The sequence below is a fragment of the Tympanuchus pallidicinctus genome, unplaced genomic scaffold (genome assembly GCF_026119805.1).
Source record: "Tympanuchus pallidicinctus isolate F22 unplaced genomic scaffold, pur_lepc_1.0 scaffold2, whole genome shotgun sequence".
Classification (NCBI taxonomy): Eukaryota; Metazoa; Chordata; class Aves; order Galliformes; family Phasianidae; genus Tympanuchus; species Tympanuchus pallidicinctus.
Genome location: NW_026294721.1, coordinates 30,138,684 through 30,164,822, shown reverse-complemented (window position 1 = coordinate 30,164,822; position 26,139 = coordinate 30,138,684). Strand labels below are relative to the sequence as shown.

The window sequence follows — 26,139 nt, the reverse complement described above, 5'->3', positions numbered from 1 at the left end:
CATTCAGGTCCAAAGAAATGCATACCTACCTCCTCTACTTCCAGGTCTGAACAAGTGATATGGCTCTGACCACAGGAGCACATTGCAGGCCAGTCAGCATTTAAATGACTGGCCAAAGAGTTGAAAGACACAAAGCTTGTCCTTAGCAGTATTTCTCTGCTCCACTTGTGGTGCCCATTCACAAATCACTGTTAGGATCTAGCTTGAAATAAAAACATAGTAAGAAAATGGAAGTTTCCCAGGGGAAAAAAAAAAAAAAAAAAAAAAAAGACTTTTTTTTTTTTCCTTCATGTTTTCTTCTGTCTTTCCAGTGAAAATTAAGGAAGCTATATGCATGTTAGCCATATGTATGGATTTACTAGTACTGGAATACCAAATGATGGAGCTGCTGTAAACTGCTGCAAGTGCTAAAAGCAATGCTTACAATGGTCGGTACAGAATTTGCAAATTATAGAATATTTACTTGGAAAAGAGATTAGTGTAGTTCTTAGTTTTCTCAGCATTGCTTAGAAACACTAAAAAAACTACAACAACTGACTGCTACTCTACACCAGGTCAATGCACCCCAACAGATAATTAGGAATATATGCCATTATATTTAAAAATACCAAGTTCCTCTAAGCTGGCAGGCCCAGAAGATTTCACACAGAGTTAGAGATAAAATATTAAAAATTCTCGTTTCAACTCCACACTCTTGACATCTGAATAGGAGTGATGTAATCATACTATTTATTCCATTAGTGAGACAAAATGTTGTATGGAACTAAATTTCTGAGATTTTAAATAGAAAGTCATTTAACTCGTATATACACAAAATGTTCTTTCCACAGATATTTACATGGCAAATATGTTAGAGGAGAACCACTATGACTAAGTTTCTACAAGTATAGCATCCTTTCTAAGCTATTCTCTCTGCTGAAAGAATTCACAGAAGCTTCGAAGTAAAATCTGGACAATTAAAGTTACCTATATTTCACAGTAGGTAAAGAAGCCATTACATGATATTTCAGCTTAAGGTTTCTGGAAACAGCTACACAGTAGAGTTTTACATCCACCCCTCTTTTCCAGCATTCATGGTGAAACTAAATCTCTTCTTAATTTACAAGAGAGATAATGGCATACGAAAGATGTATAACTGTAGGTCATCCTCCTCGATAGAGGCTGGTCAAACGTTCTAGTTCTTTGCAGTTTTCCATGGACATGGAGTCTGCTTTCTTTCGGAGACGATCATCTCGATAAACTTTTGATGCATGAAGTAACTCTGTTTCTTTATGAAAAAAAAAAGAGAAAACATTTTTCAGGTTTAAAACTGAACGCTTTGCACGTGCTTTGCACTCCTTCTCAGGGAGTTCAGAACAACACAGGTTTAATCCTCACCCTTTTCTCTTTCTCTCTATTCTAACTACCCACAGAAACCACCTAAACAGCAGCGCTATAGGCTTCCCTTCACCGCGTCTTCACAAGCATTTCATCTTTCCTAGCAGTCACAGTAGTAACACCTCCCAGCAACCTCATATTTCATACAGCAGTACCTGATTACAAAACAAAAAATGACCACCTGCATCATGTTGCATGTTACCGAAAGCTCTAGCATCTTGTCTGTGCCTCACAATTCATTCTGAATGCTAAGCCTATTACTTCAATAGATGCTGCTTCAGATTGCCAGCATTCATAGGTATTGTTAAGAGCTCTCTGTATTATACTCATGTTCAACAGCTTGACACTGCAAGCATTTTAATTCACTCTGGAGCATCAGTCAACACTGGAAAGAAGATTCTAACTGTCAAAAAAATTCAAAACACAGTAAGTATTTTAAATCTGTAAAAATATGTCAGTTGTTTCTACAAATAGAGAAAATCTATTGGGGTCACTTTCTTATACATCAGTTTGGGTAATTATCGCAGTCTGATAAATTGCAAATAGCAAACAATGTGACAGTCACCACTTTCAGGCAGTTGCTCTTTACAAAGAAGTCAGATGCTTCTCCAGTCATTAAGTCTCCCATTATGTATTTACATATGGAAAGGTAGGGTTCTTTGCATTGACAAGGACTTTACTCATACTCAAAGTAAGCAACTCAAGACCAAATGATGAAAAATGGGAAAGGTATTTCTCCCTCCTCAGTGGAAATGGCCTATCAGCTAAACATTTACCTTTTCAAAGATATCTGGACAGAAAATACAGGAGACATAAGAGAGGAAACACGAATAACATATACCACTAAAATCTCTGTATAATAACTAGGTCACTAAACGTAAACTTTTCTTCTCTTTCCACACTGTGCTGAAAAAAATACACAAAGAATATGTCCTCCTCCTTTTATCGTGCTGGTTTGTGTCTTGTGTTTCATTTTTGTTGTTAGTAAACACCTCTCATTTTTGAAAAACCTTTCATTACATATGGCTATCAATCATTCATTTAGCAACCACCTGTAGATGAAAAATGAGGCATTCATTTGTTGAAAAGTGAGAATATTCAAACATTTCAAGATGATCAAAAGCTGATCTAGTCGGAAATATGCATAAGCAGCATGTACTCATGAGTAAGAGCATAATGCCTGTGGGAAGCAGTGGGTCTGCTGTGCATGGGCAAAGTTCATATTTGTATCTAGGCAGGTCAGTTGTAATGAATGAACGCAGCCCTGTCCAGGCATGTGACTAGCTCTAAGTGTCTGTCTTTCACAGCTGGGAGAAGCTAAGGTGGTGCTCCCTGAGCTGATAGGTTTGGCATTTCTGGTTGCAAAAATTAAAGCTATGCAGCTTTAATTTCATATAAAGCCATACACACAATTTCACTCAGAGAATGAGTGAAATTTGCAGTCGGTCAGTGACCGACAGTTCATGAATCATTTTTTTCCCAGTAAGGTAATACTGAAATAATACATAATAGTTCAGACCACTTGGTCACAGACGATAGAATAACAGGTTAAAATTGCTGATAATTTGGAGATGGTGGATGCTATTCAATATTCTTATGCTTTAATATCAAATTCCAGGCTGCCTCTCCTGCAAGAAAATAGCCACTCATATATTAAACTAGAATGGCACCACAGCTGATAAGCTAAAAGACTGTTTTCAAAGATGATACAGCTAAGGACCCATGCAGCACTGGCAAAAGATAAAGCACTGATTTTTAGGTTGCAATGTTTTACATATTGGGTGTCCTTGGTTGCTTGGAAAAATAACTGTTTATTTGTACTGCTGTCCAAGGCAGATTATCTTCTCCCTCTCTGGAAGTATCTGTGTGAGCTTTCATTTTATTTATCTTAAAGCACCCAGGGATGTACACAATACTAAAGATACCAGTGTGATAAAATAACGTGAAAGAATTCTAAACTCTCATCCTTAACTTAAAGCAATTTATTTCTCATTATCATTTCACTGCAGTTGTTAGTTTTCTAAGAAACCATCACAGATAACAGGTTAAAATAGCTGATGACTTGCTGATGGTTGTTTGATCACTGAATAAATGACAGCAAAATTAGGTGACACTAGCTGGGACATCTCAAGAAGTGAGAAACAGTAGGGAACCTTTCCCTTGTTTTCTTGTCCAGATATATGAATAATACAAGTACTCCACTCTTGCCTGAGACAATCTTTTTGTTCTTTTTAAATATGTAATTATGCATTATTTCATGAAATTACCAGACTTACTTTGCTGCCTCTCCTTCCAGCAGTTATTACGAATGTTGGACACATAATCCTCTTCCACACTCTTTTCCACCTTCTGTAATGATGCTCCTTTATATTCATTTCGAAAGTCCTTGTTGACATAATAAACAACACCCAGATTTTCTGTCTGCATTTTAATAGTCTGCCTTGTACTTCTGCCAAGAAAGGAGGTAGGGAGAGACTAGATATATGATTTTTTATACCACAAATTCACTGTTAAAACATACTGCTATTACAGAAGAACACCAGCACATTGCTGAATTCGCCATTTCAAGATAAATACTGAAATGAATGGCTGTATGATCTTCCAGAGAAGAAAACTACTTCCCTTACTAGAACATTAAAATTTCGGTGCTTTCATCCTTGATCTCGAAAAAAACAATTCAGTAAGATTTCATACCCCTTTAGCCACATGTAAGCTTTGACAACAGAAAATTTCATTCCAACTCAACAGAAAAAGAAGCCAACAAAAAACACGTGGCAACCCAATATAGGTGTCTCCATTTCAATGTGTCTACTGCAATCCATGACAAATCCATTTTCCTGCTGGCACTCTGAGAATTAAAAATCAAGGACTGCCCATAAACATTTTGGCAGATAAGTGTTAATATGCATCATAATAGCTTAGATGCAGAAGAGAGAACATCATATTCTGGAAATAAAGAGCTACGAAAAATAACAAAGGAGAAAAGCAGCCTTTTATTGTGGGGATGAGAACTCTAGAAGGAACTGAGGACCATTAAAACAGTTGTGTGTGGACTGAGTCTGCTAGCTAACTGCGTTCTTGTTATCTTCACAAGTTACTTTCTTTAAGATAAAAACACACATATCCTTCTGTACAAAAGAGTTAAATTTCAGTATCAGAATCCTTTGAGAGAAAACAGAGATGTACTATTTTATCATCATCTGGAACAGACAGTTTCTCTAGCCCTTATCTAGTTCAAAACTTGAACAAGAATGGGAAAGTTTTCCTCAAGCACTTTGCTTGCTACAAGCCTACATGATTCCTAAAAGAATAATGAGCCTTAGCAGTTTTTAGGATTTGATTAAGTACACAGGAAATGCAAACACCTTTGCCTCATACTAAAAGATGTGCTAAACTCAGGCACTGCTGACCTCTTTGCTACATTTGCACAGCATGTTCTTACCACTAACCTCAAAAGTTTCGTTTTGCTTCAGTTCAGCTTCATCTACACTTTCTCTTTGTTCCCTCACTGTAGGAAACAGAGGACCAACTACTGGAAGACTCCCTAAAATGCTTCTAACTGGGAAAGCATGGTTACAATGTCCTTCCCTGTTTAAAATGAAGGTAATTGAACATTACTTACGATCTTGGGTATAGGGCATAAGGAGGGTTAGATACCATCAGCTGGCTCAACAAGGAGACAAGGATCAGCACTATAACAGGCATCAACTGAATGAACATAGAAAAACCTCCCTGAGGAAAAAAACCCAACAGATTCAGATATCTCATAAACCAGTATCAAGCAAACAGGTAAGTTTGATAAAAATTAATTCTAAGCATGACTTTCTGTTTTCAGTATCAAGGGCTGTTATAAGACATTAACTAAAAAGCTGCAAACAGTTAAGTGCTATCTTAATTTCCAGTGCATACAGAATATCCATAGGGTGTGATGCTGCCAGAATTCATTGATTAACATGTAGCCACAAGCAAGTACTAAATTAATATCTGAATTCAGTCAAGTACTTGATGTTTTGGTCTCACTGATACAGTTCTATAATAACTATACAAGTCTCTGTATAATTCATAAGCACCATTCTTACTTCAGCCCAAATCAACTTTTAAATGCAAGCAAAGATTGCTGGCCGGTCTCTAGCCCAATAGTGGTACACAACAGATTTACAAAAATATGCTACCATCTTCTCAAAGCTGTGTCTATTTACCACATCAGTTGACTGCCAACTTGCCAACACTTTCAAATATGTAACTGTAATTTTCCTCTATAGTACAGAGCTGCTACACAATCTCATTACTGAACGTGACTACAAGCAAATATCACAACACACAGTTTAGAGTCAATGGTGCTTAAACATACATCACCCCTCTCTTCCTCCCTCTCATGTCCACTCTGACGGTGCTGATTAGGATGACTGTAGCCAGCACGGCCATTGGAAAATGAGTGCACACCACCTATGGAAAGAAATATCCATATTTGAAATGTAAAAGAAACTATTTAAGAGGTCAGTATAGCAGCGACAACATAGTTTAATGTCACTGCATGACGATACATAAAATAAACCAGCTTTAAGACATCTTATAATTCCAAAGTAGTTTAAGTATTTTAAGCTCTAAAATAAGTGATTTACTATTTCACTACAGAAACTCTAAAGAACTCAACTCACATTCTGGGAATTTATCAATACCTTGGGGAAAAACAAACTGATGCAGATAAGAGTTGGAGATGCAAGGGGGTGTGGAGTAATTGTACTGTTTTGGAATGTCTAAAACTCCAATGCCACTGAGCAATACCGCTATATCTCCATCATTATGCTGATGAACAGAAATACCTGTTGGAAATGCCCCTCCAAAAAACATGTTGAACAAATCTTCTGGAGTAATATCAGCCTCACAGCCTCTGTGAAAGTTGAATCTACCATTGCTAGGGTGACTGCACGTTTGCTCTTCATTGCCTGTAAGGTCGTACTGCTTTCGTTTTTCTGGATTACTCAGCACAGCATATGCATTTCCTATTTCTGAAGCAAAGAAGAAATACAATTTCAAAGTCAAGAACAGGCGGAGCCTGATGTCCCTTACTGTATGTTACTAATCATCTATAATACAACAGCATTCAGAGACATCTCTTGCTTTCTGTAGCATAGCTTCTACTGGGTTTCCCACCAACGCTACTCAAAAGACCTTTTATGCTGCTGAACTAGGCAGAAGGTAGGGCAGTTTTGTTCCTTTTTCTAGAGGAATACCTACTTCTGAGGAAATTTTCTCTCTCACTGCAACTGAGAAAAAATATCAAGCTTTATAAGGAAACTTTTGAAATCAGGTAACTGCAAAAGTTCCATTTCCTATAGCAACTCCAAAGCATCATAGACTCAATGGGTTTCTCTGGTTTCATTTGGTAAGTGGCAACTTCTTTGAATATGTCATCCTTACATTCGCACACTACTACAGATATTTTATGGAGTACATTAATAACAGAAAGTTTTGCATGATGGAACATGAAGAGTACAATACGAATGCATTACAAGAATCTGTGCATTTCTGAGATGGTTGATACAGCCTTAATGGTTTGAGAGTCTGGCCAGAATGTTTGTCTCCAATCGTTCTACATTATCACAAACAACCAACCTCAATTTTGATAGCAGAAAGGGACAAACTCAGTCAGGTGGGTAGAGGAAGAATCAGTGTGAAAAGACCACAAAGGTCTGTTGTCCTTCCAAGCTTTGACCCCAACTCCTGTCCGCAGGCATAAACTGCAGATTTAAGGAAATCTTCTGTTGACACTCAATGAATAATCTTCAATTGGATGTATGTTCACTAAGACCTTTCTGCTTTCCTCCAGATCTCTCCAAAAAAAGAGACTTTGCACCCCATCAACACAAGGCAGAGAGATAATGTTTTCTGCTTGAAAAGCCTTCAGTCATTAAAAGTCTGTGAAAGGTGCAGCATTATCACCTCAACACAGGCAAATAAAACTATGGCTTTGCATAATTAATGCTTTCAACATTGTTCAATCTAAAAAAAAAAATTAATGAGTCCTAGCCTTATGGCTTTTAAGATGCCCTTAGAAAGGGTCATTAATAATTTTGTAAAATAGAGAAGAAAACCCAAAGAAATGAAACCTGAGAGCATGTAAGATACACTAATAACACCAAGTATTGCTGCAAGGTTAATGTGCTCATGAGTAAAATACAATTGGCAATAAAAAACCAAGATTTTTTCAACAGTTAAAATTTTTTGAAATGTTAATCGGGTGAGAAATAAAGTGAAGAGACCATACTGTCACAGTACAGTCAGCACACTTTTCTATTTGCTTTTGATTATTTGATGCTAACTCCAAACTTCCAAAATTCCAAGATTTGATTTAAATATAAAGGACTTAAAGACAAAAGAGATTGAAAAAGATTAAAAGTGATTATTTCCACACAAACTTCTTAATCCAAAATAAGACCTCAAAGAAGATTCTGTAATACAACAGTAATTCTGGACAGCATCACAAGAAAAGTACTTACTTAGGCCTTAACACTAAACTCAATTCTATTTTCTAATGTGATCTTTCCTTACAATAATAACATTTGAGGAAAAAACACGTTATAAAACCTCTTCTTAGGCTTGATGTTAGAAACTCATCTGGCACCTTTAAAGGCAAACTAAATGACACATTTATGCAGCCATACAATAAGATGACAATAATATCAATGCAAGAGAAGTGCTAGCATTTATTAATTTTTAATCAGCAAAATCTTCTGTTCAGACACTCATCCACTTAAGAACCAAAAAGTGAAACCAAGTCCAAGAAAACAAATGTGACCAAAGTACTGATGTTAAATAAAAGCTGAAACAGTAAGATACCAACTTCTAAGATTTCAATTATTTAAAATGATACTAATAAGGGAGAACTATTTAATTTCTAATGCTGGAGACAGTCTTATAAGAATAACATATCCTTTAAACTAAAGTAATCACACAGCATATTAAAATCATCATTACTGAGAAACTTCCCTAATATAACATACCTGGAACTGTTAACATGCTACTATAGTAATTACCCCTTACGTGTGTATCTGAAGTTTTGCTTGGGATTTGTCTTTTCCTTTTTTTTCTTTTTTTTTACCCTCATACCCCTCCCTCCCAATGTAGGAGTTTTACTCCATTGAGTTTTTCAAATGTCTGTATATAGACTTCACAAAGGAAAAATATACAGAAGTACCACTGTCAGATTGTCTCTTTAGGCAAGACCTTTTCCCACAGATATTTTTCTTCACCTGTATCTGACTTGAAGCCTGTTTTCTTCAGAAGGCTTTTCTTGCACAATTCTCAGAGCTTGGCAGCCTTATGGTCTGACTATCGGACTGTAAATCTTGACCAAAGAAACAGTTAAGGGGAGCTACTCATGGGCATGTCTGAATAAGTGTTTCTGTGTGGAAGATGAAAGAAAGCTACTCACAAGGAATTCTACACAAAAGGAATTCTAAGGAAAAGAAGGTAACTTAGAATGGCACATGATTCAGTAAAAACTGCTTTTTGCAAGCGAACGTTACCTCGGTGTTTTCTTTGTGCTCAAATATCAATGTCATAGATTTAACTGTATACCTAGTAAAATTATATTCATTTCAGCAATATTAAACTAAATATGTCCATGGCCATTTTGTATATTCAGTCGGGATATTTTGACAAGCTATCATCAATGCTTACACTAGAAATCAGTTTCACAACACAAAATGATTCACTACAAGCTCCATATCCAGTTAAAGCAACACAGCAACCACTATCCTTTGAAGTGTACTACTATCTCTCTGAAAAATAACAATGCATTGTCAAGGACTGACATTTACTCCACATAACTACTATTCTTCACCCAAACAGCCATTCTTAATGCAAGTACTGCAGAAGCCAAAGTAATGGCAAATGCTATAATCCCCCAAATCACCTCAATAAATATACCACATGTACTGATATCGAACCAACTTAAACTGACAGTAAAAATCAGCTGACTACATTTAGTGCAAATGAATGACAGCAAAAAAACGCAACGGGGTTTCACAAATCAAGTTTTAGTATCCTTTCCCTGTACCTGAAAATCACAGTCAATCCTCCGAAACCAAACTCAACTCCATTTCAAATCCTGTGCATGTACTAAGATAATAGAGGTCAAACATTTCCTTGGATAAAACGTCTGTTTAATATTAGCTACAAAACACTACACGGGCAGTTTTATATAGAAGGACAATCTACCAGTGCAGATTAATTCCTTTCAAATTGACAGAGTTCAATCGTAAAACAAAGTTTAAGTAAACATGATATTTTACTTTTAAATGCCTCTGTAGCTCCAGGTGCATGGTTTTTGTCTGGGTGAAATTTCAAAGCAAGTTTGCGATAAGCTTTCTTCAGGTCTTCTTCACCTGCATCCTTTGATACCCCAAGGACTTCGTAATAATTTTTATACTTCTTCATACTGCAAAGGAAAATGAAATAAAAGAGAGTAACCAAAAAGAGGCAAAAGGAGTATGTTACAACACTCACAAATGAGGCAATACGTTGCTCTGATGCAGTACAGTAAAATTCTCACTCACAATATAAAATACACAAAAAATTCCCCTAAGTAACAAAGATGAATGCCATTTTTCACAATAAGCTCAACCCTGAAGACAATTAAGTATTGTACTCAAAATTTCTTACTGCATACACTTAATTTATTGTACTGTGCAGCTACCAAAGTTGTAAGAAAAGGCTTCTGTCGGCAATTACTGTAGAAGTTCTTTATCTTCAATTACATGAATATTGCTGTTAATAACGCATAAAATGAAGATTCTAAGTTTATTTTGCAAAACTAGCAGATAGGAAGGCCGTTTTCAGTCTCAACAGTAAATGCACAATACAAATAGAACCAAACAACATCACCTCTTCTCCAAACAAATGTCAAGTGATAGCATCATTCAGTCACTTTTGAGGGAAATAAGGCATGTGAGAACACCTAAGAAGGCACCTGAATCTTAGCAAGCTGCTTACAGATTAAAGCAACAAGAAAAAAGCAAGACCAGATCCTGTATTTAGGTTTAATTCATCTTAAATATTCAACGCAGCACTTTCTTAAACTCTTAAAAACCCACCATTGATATGCTTTACAATACTCAGAAGAGAGCAACTGCAGTTACTGGGGAAGAGAGGGCATTAACATTATGTAGGTAGGAAGAACTGACCAAAGAATAAATACATCTTAAAATCAACCTTGTTAAGTTTTGATTTAAAGAAAAAAAAAAAAAAGAAAAAGATATAATCTGGGGAAAAGTTCAGAAACTCGGGAAAAAAAGGCTGTACCACAGTACTGCACTACAGAAATGAGGCACATGCTAACATTTGGCAAAGAACAAAAGAAAAGAGCTGGTCTGAGCAAGAAATTACTTTCAGAACTACTTAAAAAGCTGGCATGAGCCTCTTTACGTGGCTGTAAGTGTGTCCACGTTCTTTTAAATGCATACATTTCTACATAAATATGAGTTTGGTGTTACAAAGACTATACGCATAGAAGCCAAGTGGAAAAAAAGGGGGTAAGCAAGCATTTGGCAGCTTCATGAAAGAATGAAGACTCTGTAATTAAGGGAATGCATCAGAAGTACAACCACACCATCGTGTGTGGTCCTTTAAAGTTCATGGACTGAGCACATCAAGTTTCATTTGAGGGATCCCTTTTTCAAGCAAACAACATGAGCTTTTACAGCAATCTCCATGTAATGCTCACAAGCGCTCTGAAGAAAACATATGCAGGCAGCTGCCAACATGAACATCCTGTGAAATAAATACAGCTCATTATCTTCAAGTAACATTTAATAAGCTCCTGTTAGGATGCTGATAATGCTAATTAAAAATAACACAGCAAATCCATCATCAAGAAGGAGTGGAAAGGAAAGCAAATATATTAAATTACACTCTGAGTACTGGAAACCTTTGTTTATTAATTTGTACAGTAAGCAAAAACTTTGGTACTATCCACAAATCCATTCATCTTTAGCTTCAAGAGCTGGGTGACTTATGAAACTTACCAAGAACAAAGAACTTTATTTAGAAGTCAAATCAAGCTTTATTTCATGAAATTGCTGCATCAGCATCTGATCTAAATTCTTCTCTTCAGTAATTCAGAATCTGAACTATCAACAGCTCCTTTCCCCCAAAGCATGTGGTCATTTCACATGGAAGCAACTAACATGGAAAAAATAATACCATGAAAGTTTACTTCTGAACAGACTTGATATTCACTTCTTTTACAGCTGTCTGAGAAGCAGCCAGCAGAAAAAACAGGAGGGGAAAAAAACTTGAACAACCCAAGAAATGTCAACCAGTTCTTCTAATCCTCAAAAACTTCCCCCATTCACGGTCAGTGGAAGTCCCACGGTGAACAATCGTCATGAGGAGAGCTGGAACAGTTACTATTGACCAGAAGATGTACAGGTCAAGATCTGCCCGTGTTCTTCTTAGAGCCAGTGTGTCAAACCAGAGCTATGGCTTCAGGAGAAAGTGCAGGCACGAACCTGCTTTGGGGTCACACAGCACTCGCCCTCAGAAGCGAATATAACCACAGTCCATGCAACAGCTAGCCTGGCCCATAAATGAGCTGTTATTTAACAATAAACAAACGTTTGTCAAGCAAAAAAACATCTGCACATACACAAACACCTCCATTCCAACATTCCCCATTCTGTATGAAGCTAGGATTTAATATTTCAAGCACATCTTCTATCTGCTTGCCCTCCTAACTTAAACAACCAGACTAACCTAACCTAAACAACCAGACGCCTTGGTGAATTTGTGCTGACTTCTGACTTTTACTGTCCCTTGCATATTCCCCTCAGGACAGTCATGTTTACAGCAACAGTGCCTGCAGCACTACCCTCCTTTTTATTGCAAAAGAGAGTTCTGTATGATACCTTTGACACTACAACGAAAAACACCTGGACCCCAAGTAGCTGGTACCTAGTCATTGCCTAGTCTTATCAACACAGCTTCCTACAGGGAGAGAGTTAGCAACAGCTGCCAGCACTTCTCTTGCTGAGCAGAACTCAGGGCAATCATTACATGCTAATGGCTCGGTTCTTACCCAGGCTTACTCCAGCATGGCTGGAGCATTCATGAGGCCTGGCTTCATCTCCTTTCATTTTAAAGAGATGGAGACCATGGGTGTGGCAAAGACTCTCCAAGGCTTCAGTCCTCTTCCCACACACTGCCACCATCCTCATGAAAAATTCTCTCCAGCTGCTTGGAGCTGGTGGAAAACCATGTCCAATTTCTGAGCCTTGATCTTTACTGGACACATCCCTCACCGCTATCTCTAAGCTAACTGATGCTATAGACTGAAGTATGATTCTCCATTCTGCCAGAATCCCCCTGCAATTCTTCCCCCTCCCACTTGTATCCTACTCCCAAGCCACACATCATAGGCCAGCAGAGGCTGGGAGAATCAGTAAATGTTTTGGAAAAGGCTGTTAAGTGATGTCACTTGTGTTTTTTATCTGCATCTAAAACCTCTCTCCTGAAGCACGAACGACTTGCTTTCCAAAGGTACATTTCAAACTACTGTTTCTAATTGGTCTAACTATTCTTAAGGCATTGTTGTCCTCAGTGCTTATTTTCTTGCATATGTAAACCCCACACAGATGTTTCATTTTAAAACTGCAATTCAGACATCACTTGATAGGAACTGCTGCCCCCTTTTGTATTGAACTGTTGTTGTCGTTGTTTATTTCTGGACTATTTTGAGGTTGCTGCTTTGTGTTAATTTGTTTTATTTTGGGGAATTGTGTTTCTTCTGATTTTGATTTCTGGTTGGATTACTTCTGTTCCAAATCACTCTCAGATTACTTACGTTGTTTAGCTGATTTCCATCCTTGCTGAATTGCTACCCCTTGGTAACGTTCTCCTGATTAATGGATTTTCTGGCTGTTTTAGGAGAGCACAGTGCTTGATGTTCCTGAAAAACGACCTGACTTTTTCAAAGTGGACATCTCAGAACACAGCACAAGTGATGGCCTACTTTCATCCATAGCCTGTTGACAGAGATATCTCAGCACAACTGGTAAACCTCCACCATTCCATTTTGCAGTTGACAAGCCACCTATGGCCAGCCCACTTCCAAGTGCTGGAACAGCCATCTCTGTCTGCACCTGCACTCCTCTCCAAGCTCTGAACGCAGAGAAAATCCCGAAATGTTTGTTTTCACCTACAGAAATTCTGGGTCTACCAGCACCGGTTCTGTGCCTACAAAACAATGTGATCCGATTGCTCTGCTTCTTGTTTCGCTTTTCAAATCTACAATTCAGATTAGGTCAGAATCAGCAGCTTTTATCAGGTTAACCAAACCTGCTTACATTTCCGTATCAAATAGCCGCAACGATCAGGAATTACAAAATTTTGTCTACCAGAATTACTATGTATTTCAAAGGGCCTTTTGAAACCTCTGTGCACATGCATAGGGATAGCTCAAATGACAAATATTTCTACTACCATCTCCAAAAACTCCTGATTGGAGTCAGTTATTTATCCTAATAATCCTAATCTAAACTGAGCAGCAGTGAGCAGCAGTGTGAATACTAGCAACCCTCATTGCTAAAGGTGCAAAAGGAAACTACACTGACTGACTTCTGATCCCACCAGTAAGCAGAAAAAGACAGTAAAACACAAAACAATTTCTGCATAGGCTCAAGTTTCCAGCAAGCCTGATGTAAATAGCATCCTGCAGCTGAACTGGAAACGTGCCAATCATAGTTTGGATGGCAGAAATGTAGTCTGAAAATGATGCTTCTAAACTGCAAAGAGAAGGGTCATCACCGCGTTGATGAGGAACTCAAGCTGGAACCAACATACCCCTACTATGCCCCAGCAGTTTAAGATCTCCATTTTACACACAGATTCAACAATACATGAAGGTAATAGTCTTGGCACTTTCTTCTTGAGATACCCAACCATACTGTTTCTCCTGTGTTTATTACATGAAATATCCAGGTCTGTGTTTACATCAGCATACTTTTCACTACATTTAAAATTCTTAGCTGTAAAAGGTGCAGCTTAACTATTAAAAGTGCAAATTGAGGCATTCTGTATCTTCTGTGCATTCCATGACAGACCTTGTGACAGTGATTTATATCATGACTTTCTTAACCATTCAGCTGGATACATCATTAATTCCAAGTAGTTCTAGCAGCCCAACTAAAGGTGTGTCCTGATTCCTCTGCTTTGTGTGGTGTGTTTTTTGATGTTGTTTTCATTTCAAGAACAGCTGATTGAACCTATTATTTCATTTTAATTAACTTCTTGACTTCATGTTAAAAAGGTAACAATATATTTATTTGTGATGAACTTGCAGAAGTCTGCAGAAGGTCTGCATTTTTTTCTTGTCAGTCACACAGCCTGCATTCCTGTGTGGAGGGATGTTTTTGTTTTGTTTACGCAAGGAATTCCTATCAAGTTGCTCATTATTCTTGACCATTACAGGATGAAATTTAACCTTGCCTTGCAAGGTTCCTACAGAACCTATTCCTATATTAGTTTGTTTTCATTCTAGCTCAAAGATCAAAATACAAGCGTCTCATTCCTGCGCTCTTCCAAGGGGCAGGCATCAGCAATGCAGGAAAAGCAATATTCCAGCTTTCACAAGATAACAGTTCAACTATAACATATTACTAGTCATGGCAGTTATTTTACATCCATCAAAAAATAATATGGAAGTATGTGCTATAGTTCATTTTCTAAAAAGCAGCACTGGACATCACATCATCTTTCAGATCATTTAAAGGGACATGTATAAAGCACACAACCTATCTACAGCTCCAAAACTTTTTTTCCCCCCCTCAAACCAGGCAGATAACAGATAACACAAATTTGAAAGCATAAAAATACATGGTAAAGATAAAAAAAAAAAAAAAAAAATCAATTGCCTGCTATTTATTATTTTTTATTTTTAATTTCATGCTAGTCCACAAAGCCTTTCCAAAGTCTCTGCATGGTTGGTATGAGAAGGCAGATACTATCAATAAGAACTCCTTGACAACTGTAATCCTAATCAGCACTTCCACAGTTAACCAGAAGAAAAAAGTTTACATTTTCTTTCTTACACAGAGGTTTCATTTCTTTATCTCAGCAAAAAATGCCATCAACCCATATTGAATATTTAAGGAAGTACTTTAAGTAAGAGACTACAGAAGCCAAAAGCAAGTTTTCTGGTTTTTGTCATGCCTGTGATTCTCATGCACTTAAGCCAACATTGCTCAGACAGGATTTGTTTAGAGACTAGAGCGCTTGCTCTAAAAAGACATTAAGTCTACTGCTGCTCCTAACATATTTCTGCATATCTCTGATCTGCAGCTCACCTAAAGTGTTTAGGCTACTTGATCCAGCTTTTGGAGAAAAAAATGCATTTAAGAAAAAGATACATACATGTAGATGGTATTTTCAAAGCATTTCATTAAGAGACGAAAAAAAAGTGCTTTTGAATAACTCAACCTTTAAACTGTCAGACTGAAATAGTGAGCTCATTTCCTACAAGGCCCTTATGCAACCAGCAGAAAGGTATTGCATCTCACACTTCTCCCTGCCGAGTAACTTGTTTGCAAACTCATGCAATGCCCAATGTGTTGCAGCAGCTTGCTAGTGATCAGTGTCCCCTGTGTATGTGGAAAAGAAGTAAGAACAGCACTCGGGTGCTTGTTTGTACTCATACTTATCTGCATTACTAGAGTAACCCTGAAAAGTAAGGCAGATTAATTAGTTACATCACTCCAAGCATGTCTTCACTGCACTTCTTAAATCTCCTTTGACAAGCAAACATAAGATTGCTGGCCAACTCCAGGTAACCAAACCAAGCCAGAGAGCTCCCAGGCTGTTTCGCTGTCCTAGAGCTCACAAGTGTTTGTAAAAAAGGGTCGTATATAACGTGTAGTTACATCTCCAGTGCTTTCTCTCAGTCTATACTCAATTACTAACGAAACAAAAAATTTCTAGAGAGACATCTGAGGTTAATGACCGTCTTTCAAATCCTAAGCACACAAAACAACAGTTTAACAGGGTCACGTTAATGTCTTTCGACTAAGAACTAATAAACAATTTAAGACTTCTTAGCTTGCTAACAGGCACAAAACCCAATTTAAATCTACCTTTCTCACACTGCAGTTCTGTAACCAATTCAAAAGTCTGAAAATTTTTCATCTATGGTACAGCAGAAGCAAACAGTGGTGACAAGCTTGGCACTGAAGAATATCCTCCCCAAAGGGACATGTTTCATTTAATTGGAAAAGCCTGGGGTCTGATGAAGCAAAAACATATGCAGACTGTCATGTTTCCAACTAAAAAGCCCATTCTCACTGCAGTTTAAATATGAGCTTCCCTTAGCCATCATTAGTGAACGCGTTACATTTCTCTATGGAGATTTAGCCCACTGGTTGTGCTTAATCCTGTTCTCCTTGGCAAGGAACACACATTCTTTATCTTCTTCAGCACCAATTTATTAAGTGGCATGTTGATGTCGCTGACAGAAATCATGACAAACTCTTCAAGACTTCCAACAAGACTAGCGACTTTCTCTGCTCATTACTGCACATCTGCACCACAAGTCTGCCTCTCTCCAAACATTCATGAACTGCTATGCTACAGAACAGCTAGTATCTGGCTAAGGTCAAGACAATGTTTTAATAACTGATTTCATAAGTTGTATATAAAATACAATCATGGGTTGCTCTGCAAACTATTGCAATTACTTCTTCGCAAAAATCTGCACAGATTTTAAAAGCACAGATTTTATATTCACAAAATATATCGTTACAATAACCACTAAGAACCAACACTGCATGAACATTACCCTCAATATATAACTTCCAAGAATATCTCTGGTTTTGATCTCCTTAAGGTAGGTTGATTTTATCTGGTATTTTGTAAGCCCCTTACAGGAACCAATACCATGGAAGGAAATAACGTGGAGGAAAGCTGGCTCTGTAGCATTGTTTTAGACAAGGCATAATGGGGAACATTTCTGGTTTCTGGTAAAATAAACAAACAAGCAAACAAAATCCAGAACTTGCAGGGAGCCTGATGTCAAAGCAGACTGTAGCTCAGAATGGCATGTCATGGGTGAATGAATACTGGCAGTAATACAGCAGCCATAATTGTAGCAGCTTTCTGAAAACGTGCCTACATGTCTTAATTTACACAAAGCCTCATTTTACAGAAGGACTTCTTGCTGGATATTCCACCCCACATGTCCACATGCACATCTGCATGCACACAGATTGCAGCCAATATTTCAGCGGTCAAAAATTAACACTCTTACTCAGGTTTTACTTAAATATGCCATGAAGGTCAACAATATCAACGAAGCAAAGATAAGACAGTAAATGGAAAGTTTTACTAAACAGCCACACAAACAACTGTAATCATTCCAGACACTGTTCTCTTTCTGACCGAATGCAATGCTGCTTTGTCAACAAAGAAAGGCAACTTTTTCCTTACTCACTGAACATCAGGAAAACATCCCAAGATAGTAACAACAGCAACATACATGTCACTTCAAAAAATTACCACACAAATGTCCATTCTGCACAATAGGTCATCCAATCTACACATACTAGGAAACAGCAACCTTCGGATTTCTCTCCTTTGAACTCTTTTGAAAATATTTAGGCTGTGTTCATCTGAAAGTAGAGGTAAGTTTTGAGGTGTGCAGTTTGAAATTGGCTAGATCAATATTTCATTAGCAAAAACCAAAGCACATCCCAAAACAATGTTTTTCTCACTCCTATGGAGAAGTATGGAATTTTAATATGACTTAAGAGATATTTGCCTCAAAAGGACATTTCTACTGACCTTTATTTCTTTTCTTGCATCCTTCTTTTCTGCTGTTGTCCCTTCTTAATACCGTAATGCTGCATGAAGTCCAGACAGTTTATAAATGCATCTCAGACTATGTGCTTCAGTGCTTCTCAGAAGAAGCACTGTACTTCCAGAACAAAACAGTTTTAACACTGGTCTAAGATCAGCCTGAACAGCAAGATTAGCTTTGCAAGTGAGCACACCATGCAAAATTAAATAGCTGAGTATAAAAATAATTAATAGTAACACTGTTCCACACGTTTTAGTATAGACTTTTCATCACAACATCTATTTGCCATGAAATCTACTTAATTATTTTCAGTACGTATTATAAATCATCCACATTACTTCACATAGCTAAGTATCATCTTGTTTTTATTGTGTATGAACACAGTAACACTTCCTTGTAATTACAGTTCCAAACAAGTAACCACTCCCAGCTAAGCTGCTTTTTTCTGTTGCTTCTTCAGATGCACAGGTACATAACACACAGAATGAAAAGTAGTGATGTATTAAGCGAGGCCATACCTGAACACTCCTTCCATTTGGTCTTTGGTGTAGCCTTTTCCACTTTCACCTGCAGCAGATGCACTGCCCTCCTTCGTGCCACTGGGCTTACTTTGATCATTGCTACTGGCTGGTTTTCGGCAGTAAGCGCCTCCCCCAGCAGTACTTCCATTCTTCGTAATAGCTTCCAACAAAACTATAAAACAACAGCATATCATAGCATCATTATAGGCATTAGTGATTAAGTCGGGGCTCTCACACGTCTTAAATGTGAGCACCTCACTGTAAGACACTAGCTGCTGCATTCTCCATTCTTGTTGACCATCACTTTGTATCACATACACCAGCCTGCAGTCTGCCAGTCGGCATCCTTTGCAAAACTATGGAAAAAGTTTCAAAATTCATGACTGGACTTCTCTCCACGTCTGACAAGGTAACACTGGAGAGATCATGTCCAGGTTCTTCAGCTCCACATGCTTTTAAAAGGGGTACCAAACCCATTATTTGCAGCGAAAACATCTAAGTATCTGAGTAAACAGTTGTAAGCTGAACCTGAGAGTTGCTTCACACTGAGACCTAAGCTAACACTACAGAATCTGAGAATTACTGCCCACAGAGACCGATGTGTCCCCTGGTACATAGGCAAACACATCCTTGCAATGAATTTACTGATATTTATGACGCAGTAAGATTTAGTGAGATTTGTCTGGTTAACAGATCAGGAAAACAAGAGTTACGAACTTCCCAACAGAACTGATAATCCATTCTCAGTGTTTCTTTAAAAAAAAAAAAGAAAAAAGATTTGGAGCATTTCACCAATGGGTTTCTATGCCTTGCTAATACCAAATAAGAAGATGACACCAGAGAAATGTTTCTCCAATAGCAGACTAGAACTCAGTGTTGTATCTCAGTGCTGTAACAAACACTCTTTGGCCCATAACTTACTCTGGTAACCTTAAAAAGGGTGACAGAGGAAAACAGCATGCTCTTTTGCAGCTCATCACCCTCCCAAGCCTTCGTAATGAATAGATAAGCAACATATGCTGTTCCAGGAAAAAGGCTGCAGCATCTAATCAAAACTCAGGGAATCATTTGCATGAGTTATATGCTTCCATAGGTAGCTGCTAAGAACAGGAGTATTCAACTCCTTATCTTTTCCAACAAGCAGCCTTGGGGTTGCCTCAGTATCCATAGCTAAGGTAATAAACAAAAGATGTCTTGATTAAATTCAAACATGACAAAACATGTATATGCTTATAGGAAATGGAACATAGATAACAAGACTGTGGCATCACCGTGCCTGTGGAACAACAGTAGACGTTATGGGAACAGCAGTGAACCTGGATTGAAAAAAAAGTGACAACCTGCTTTTTTATATTACTGTTAAAGCTTTCAAACAGTGCAAAGACAGCATCCTATTTTCCAACCCATGAAGAACAGCCTAGATCATGGGCTCAGTCCCTGAGCTGCAGAATGAACCACTTGACTCATGTCACAACCTATCCCATGCTTATCTGGGAAACAGAATGAGTACCACTATGTCCCAGAAAAGCATTGATAATGTAGTCACGATTGGAATGATAAGAATCAGAAAGATGAAGACACACATTTGTCAGACTGGAAAATTGCAATGCACCCTACCAGAGGTTTCTTTGAAGCAGCACATCAGTTGCTACATTATACAGATATCTGCAACTTGAGCTATTGGTGGCGATGAACTGATGCTCTATATCCTTTTCAGGCAGCACTAAGCTGAAATTCAAGCTATTGCTTGCCCCAGGAAATCCAGGTGAGACAACTATACCCAGTTTTTGACTCCCGAATTTTTAAAGTCAGCGTGCTTTGCTAAATCTTTAAATCTTCTTCCCTTCTGTGATCCAAGAGATCTCAGACAGAGCATCTTTAATAAACCATCAGACAGGAGTTGTCTTTTTATTTACGTTATGTGGATATAAACCTGCGTTCTGGAGGCATCCACCTCACCAATATATTTCAACCTACACCATTCTAACCTAATGGCCTGCACAAGAAACATAATATAGGATAAAAGATTAATAAATATGGAAGAGAGAGCCTTTTGGAACAAGATGGCAAACAACAGCAAACTAGGCTGTACTTCATAACCAACTAAGAGTTAGTCCTTAAAACCCTCACTGTTTGCTTCTATTTAATACCTTCCTTACTACTCACTGGCCACAGCAGCCTGAAGACAAACAAATAGCTACACATGGCCTGAACAGGGAAGTTGGCTGATTTCAATGTTGTTCTTGAGTTCGTGCCTGCCTCAGCAAGATGTATCCATTGATCAGATCAGACTTTTTACTGCCAAAATAGAGAACAGGTGGGCATTTAGATGCTGGATTGTACACTGAGAGGAAGTCTGCACTACAAAGAAAAGATGCTTCTTGAAAACAGGAAAGCCATAGTTACCTTACTTCAGTTTAAACTGAAGCACAGAGCAAAATATTTGCAAGTTCCTTCTGCTACCACCTGAGGTCAATAAAGTAGTAACAAATCAAGACCAAAGATATGGACAGCGCCCTCAAAGTGAAGCATTTTCAGTCCAGATTTGCTCCAGATAAGCGATAATTGAAAACACTCAGCCTACACCACGCTTTCAACACTACTACTACCCCGTAAACTTCTCAGACCTCCCACCCCCATAATGGAGCCACACTGCTTAGATGACAATTTAGGACACTCACAGAAAGTACGAGATCTCTAGGAGTTGACTTCCTAAGTTAGCCAGACACAGCACATACAAACATGTTACTGCTCTGCGTTTGAAAAGAAAATCCCATAAAGGGTCTACGTATGTTGTTTTCAAGATTCACTTTGTATACACAGAAACAGTTCTGACTCTTCCACAGACTGCTGGTGGTAAAATCAGTCGTTAGAATGGCAGTATTAGCACTCTTGGAGAAAACATTCAGTGTGCAAATAAGTATTTTAGAACAGGATATACAAGTAATCAATGATTTATTTTTTAGCAAGTAAGACGATGGATTCACATCCCAGTGTACAAAGGCTCTCTCATGTGTTCTGTTACTCACTTCTGAATGAAAGGTGCTTGAATCATCCGATTCCACGACTCCTTCTGTCACTAACAAAAAGAATTCTATTGAATTCTGAACTCATACTAATGCAACACCCTAAAAAATGAAGCCTGCATACTCATGAAAACAAAAGTTTGCACCTAAAGGCATCATCAGAAGTGGTGCAAGCAATCCTGAGAAGTGCTGAAAAAAATCAAACTGTCCTTAATGTCACCTGCTGCTTGCAGCTCCAAGCAGAACAGAGCATATCTTTGAAAAGGAGAACATCTTTGTTATATTTAAATCCACTCTCAAAACTTTTCCAGACAAGTAATTAGTTTCCATGCAGTTGCAGGATGAATCGCTAACAGAAATCATAATTAAACTTCGTATTTTGACTGTACATCTGAATTTCAAATCCATTTTCAACCAAAGAGTGACGTCACCATGACCACTGCTCCTATGAAGTCATTAGCTAAGTATTACTGAACAAGCACTGACCTTACATTTCACACTAGTAAAGCCTTAAAATAGCATTGCTGCAGTCAGTGGATTTCAGGCTTTGTTTAGCAAAACTGAACTTCATTGATGACCAAACCATAGTGCTGAATGCACTTCAAATGCAGATGTTGCCAAAACCAAACTGCGTGTAGTGTCAGTTTAGAGACAGTGGGTCAAGCCGCCCTTCTGTAATCAACTCTAGTGTGTGAAGAAGAAAGCTCCCATCAATAAAAAACCTCAGCACTACTATTCTAATTGCTTTTTATCATGGACAGAAATCGTTTGTGAAAAGGTGGGCAACTGTTCCCAAAATTATAAGAAAAGTAACCCTGTAGTGAACCTGTGACTTGAGTGAGAAACTGGAAAAGACTCCTTTCTAATACATGGGAGTGCACAATGACAACTGGAGCTGCTCCATATTGTCCTCTCCCCATTAAAATCAACCTATTATGACAGCAAAGTAAGAAACTGTGCTAGAATAAGACTGCTCACAAAGTCTTCACTGTTTGTTTCTTCTGGGTATGCTCTCTGACACAATTTTTAATTATCTAATGAAGCAATGTGTTGTGTTCTTTTTTCCAAGTGGACCCCTGACTTCAATTTGAAAGATGACAATAAGATAATGAAGTGGTCATTTCATTTATTCTTTGTCACCATAAAATTCCCATTTGAATTTAATGCACAACTTCCAGTTCCTGTCCAGATAAGAGAATACTCTGTATGCTTGCAGCTTACTGCACTCATAACAGGTCTGTTTAAGGGCTTCACAAACTTAACTAAATTAAATGAGTTGGTGTTATTTTGGAAGGAAATGTAATAAACCGAAAAGAATTGCCAATCTCCACAGCTAGAAAGCTGAAGCACAGTGACACTGCACGTTTACAGAGTCCCCTAACTCCCAAGCACCTAGATCAAATGAGGCCTGGGGCCTGATTCCTGCAAGGGTACGAGGGCAGCTGCAACTCTCAGTAGCTTCAGACAGAGTTTGAAGTGCCACTAGTTCCACAAGCCAGGCCCTTGTTTCAAGCAGAATACTTGAAAAACGAAGCACAATGAGCCATCACTGATGGAAACTGAGTGAAGTGACTTATCTAAGATCACAGAAAAATCCAGTGAAGAATTTTGCATCAGTGCACAACTCCCCAGGTTACAGTCTGCTACCGTAACCACAAGACCATCTTTTTTTCACCAGATCTGTACCTTATTTGTGACATACTTTGCTCATTTCCACAGTGAATAAAGCAAGTGTCCTACAGACAATAGCCTAATTAGCCATCTATTTCCTGCACTGCATACTGTACAATGATGGTTACATAGTAGGAGCCCTGCTTTAAATAAAATTTTAAAAAAATGAACAAACACAAACATTGACAACAAACAACAAGAACTCAAAATTAATCACATGGAGACACTTTATTTTACTTTCCCAAGAATAACTGTAATTCTTACTTTGGAGGAGAAAAATGGCAAATAAAATGTGTGAAGCAGATAAATTAGTTACCCTCTTAACCGGAAGAAGCAGAATTGAAATCTTCAGCCTTTCAGCCTCCTGATCAGCACAGCTTCCAAAAAGCTAAATGTGTTTTCATGTGTCATATTCTAAAGCTATAGAAATTGAAGGGATACAATAAGTTCCTGCTAGCTTCTTTTTTCAGCAAAGCATGATGCCACGTGACTAGAAAAATAAATGTGCCACACGCTCAATATAAGCAAAGCAGCAGTTTCGTTCAAGTGATGTACCAGCAACATCCATCCTGTCTTTCAGGGAAAACAAAATAACCCTCTATGTTACTTAGCTTATTGCCTGTATTTGAAAAGGAGTTGGAAGACAAGAGAGGATGGAAAACATTCAGCGAATCTCTTCATCTGACATCAAATGAAGAAACAGGCCTCACAGTTCTGGAACGCTGCTTCACTGGAAATTGCAACTGGAAGTTTTCCAAGCTGTATGTTATCCTGTAGGAAAGCCCTCAGGTCAGTACAGAGCACCAAAGTGTTCCCTGTTCCTTTGGTGGCACAGACAACCACAGAGGGAATGAAAGGAAGGCAACAAGTCACCGCGCCCAGAGGTTCTGACAACACGGACACACCAGGACAGGGGAGCACTCTGCATGGTGTGCACCGAAACCTCAGCACTGCTCCTTTTAAGAACCGTTTCTCATCTAGAAATAGCCAGAAAGATGGTAACTTTTTGGAATCGTGGCAAAGTAGCGTCTGAAAGGCCCGTTATACTGTGAAGGAACAAGGTATCCCGTTTTCCCGAGAAAGGCTGAACGTGTGCCTACCTCCTACTTAGCTAGAGCACAGCCAAACGGGAAACGCCAAGAAACCCCAAGCAACGTATGGAAGGGAAGCGCCGCCTGCCTGGAGCAGCAGCTCTCACCGCAAGCCGTTAGTGCAGGGCTCGCTGGCGGCGGCAGCACTCAGCCCGGCCCAGAGCCGAGGCGCGCCGCCGCTAACCGGGGCCGCGCAGATTCGAGCTCCGCTATAACGGCGCGGCACGGGCTCAGACGGACCCGGAACGCACGCCCACCCCGCTCCTCCCGCCTGCCGGGCGCCAGCCCCCAACGGGCCGAGCGCACGCGGCAGGCATCGGGCCGAGCAGGCCGCGCCGGGGTCCCCCTCGCATCGGCCGGCCCCCGACGTGGCCCCGCGACCCCCCGGGACAGCTCCCGCCCCCCACGGGGAGCTTCACCTCGGGCTGTCTCGGTGGGATAGAGCTTCTGGGCCTTGCCGAGGAAGCGGAGGGCGCGGTCGCGATTGCCGGCCTCCAGCGCCTCGCGCGCGATGCCGATGCACTTCTCCGCCTCGTCCCGGTTCCCCTCCATCAGCTTCTCCTTCCGCCGCCTCCGCCCGCCGCAGCGCAGAGAGAAGGGACCCGAAGCCAGAGCGGAGCCGGGCGGGGCGAAGCGAGGAGCGGAGCGGGCGGGAGGGCGGCCCGGGGCTCCCGTCACTCCGCCAGGCTCATCCCGCCGCCTCGCCCCGCGCCGCCGGTCCCGCAGCCCCAACGCGGCTCGGCCCAGCAGCCGGCCCGGCCCACTGCCTCCTTCCGGGGCGCCGCCGCGCATGCGCCGCCAGCCGGCCCGGGGGCGGCCTGCGGCGGCTCCGGCATCGGCCCGAGGGACCCCGCCGCGCACAGCGCCGCCGTCCGGCCGGCCCCTGAGCGAGCCGCCGTGGAAAAGTACCGCTGCACTGCGGGCCGGAGCGCCGCGTCAACCTCCGCGGGCCCGTTCTTGGGATGAAGCACAAGATCTAGGTCAACACCTTCCCGCGGCCCCGCTGCAGAAGACGTCGGGAGTAAAGGAGCCTTCTACACACGGCAGTGCTGGTAGAAGCAATCCATTGCTGGTGTAGGTATAGAGCTTACTCCCATTGCTGCTGAAATGAGACCACTGCAAAGGAGGAGCATCTTCATGACAGTGACGTGGGCCTTCTCTAAGTAATGAACTTTCTAAGAGAGCTAAAGGAGGTGCAGTAATAATCCCTTTAATCCACTTCTCTTGAGGATGTACCACTGTACAATATACAAGCCCTCATTTTTAAACTCAGCACATGTTGCTCAGCACCCAAACACCCTAACACCAGGCTAAAGAAAGCAAGTGCTTTGCAACTTTGAAGAAAAACAGTAGGCTGAAGTAGCCCATTTCCCAGTATCCAGTCAGCATACCCTCTTCTTCCTTGATAGCCCCTCCTCTCTCCACAAGAGCTGCCACCAAGCTGCACTGCCCTCCAGCAGGAGAGGTCTTACAGCCAAAGAATGGACACACTGAGTCCCAGGCTTTATTCTGGTAACTTTGAGCAAAAATTGCTTTAGTTAAAGATGCACTTTTGACATTTACCAAGGGCAGTATTTGTCTAGGAACATATTTCCAGATATTTCAAG

The 26,139-nt window shown here is 39.7% G+C and overlaps 1 protein-coding gene across 2 annotated transcripts; it reads right to left on the bottom strand.

Annotated features, from left to right (window-relative positions):
* Positions 1 to 706: 706 nt before the first annotated feature.
* DNAJB14 (DnaJ heat shock protein family (Hsp40) member B14) lies at positions 707 to 25,298 on the bottom strand. 2 transcript variants are annotated; one of them, XM_052682014.1, is made up of 8 exons: positions 24,952 to 25,296; positions 18,742 to 18,916; positions 9,675 to 9,820; positions 6,201 to 6,386; positions 5,729 to 5,823; positions 5,000 to 5,109; positions 3,654 to 3,826; positions 707 to 1,267 (listed from the first exon to the last, which is right to left on the bottom strand). In XM_052682014.1, the coding sequence occupies exons 1-8, from the start codon at positions 25,082 to 25,084 to the stop codon at positions 1,143 to 1,145; spliced, it is 1,143 nt and encodes a 380-aa protein (XP_052537974.1). In that variant the 5' UTR covers positions 25,085 to 25,296; the 3' UTR covers positions 707 to 1,142. The 2 variants fall into 2 exon arrangements, with proteins under 2 accessions (XP_052537974.1, XP_052537975.1); XM_052682015.1 differs by having other exon boundaries at positions 1,113 to 1,259; positions 3,645 to 3,826; positions 24,952 to 25,298.
* Positions 25,299 to 26,139: the final 841 nt, after the last annotated feature.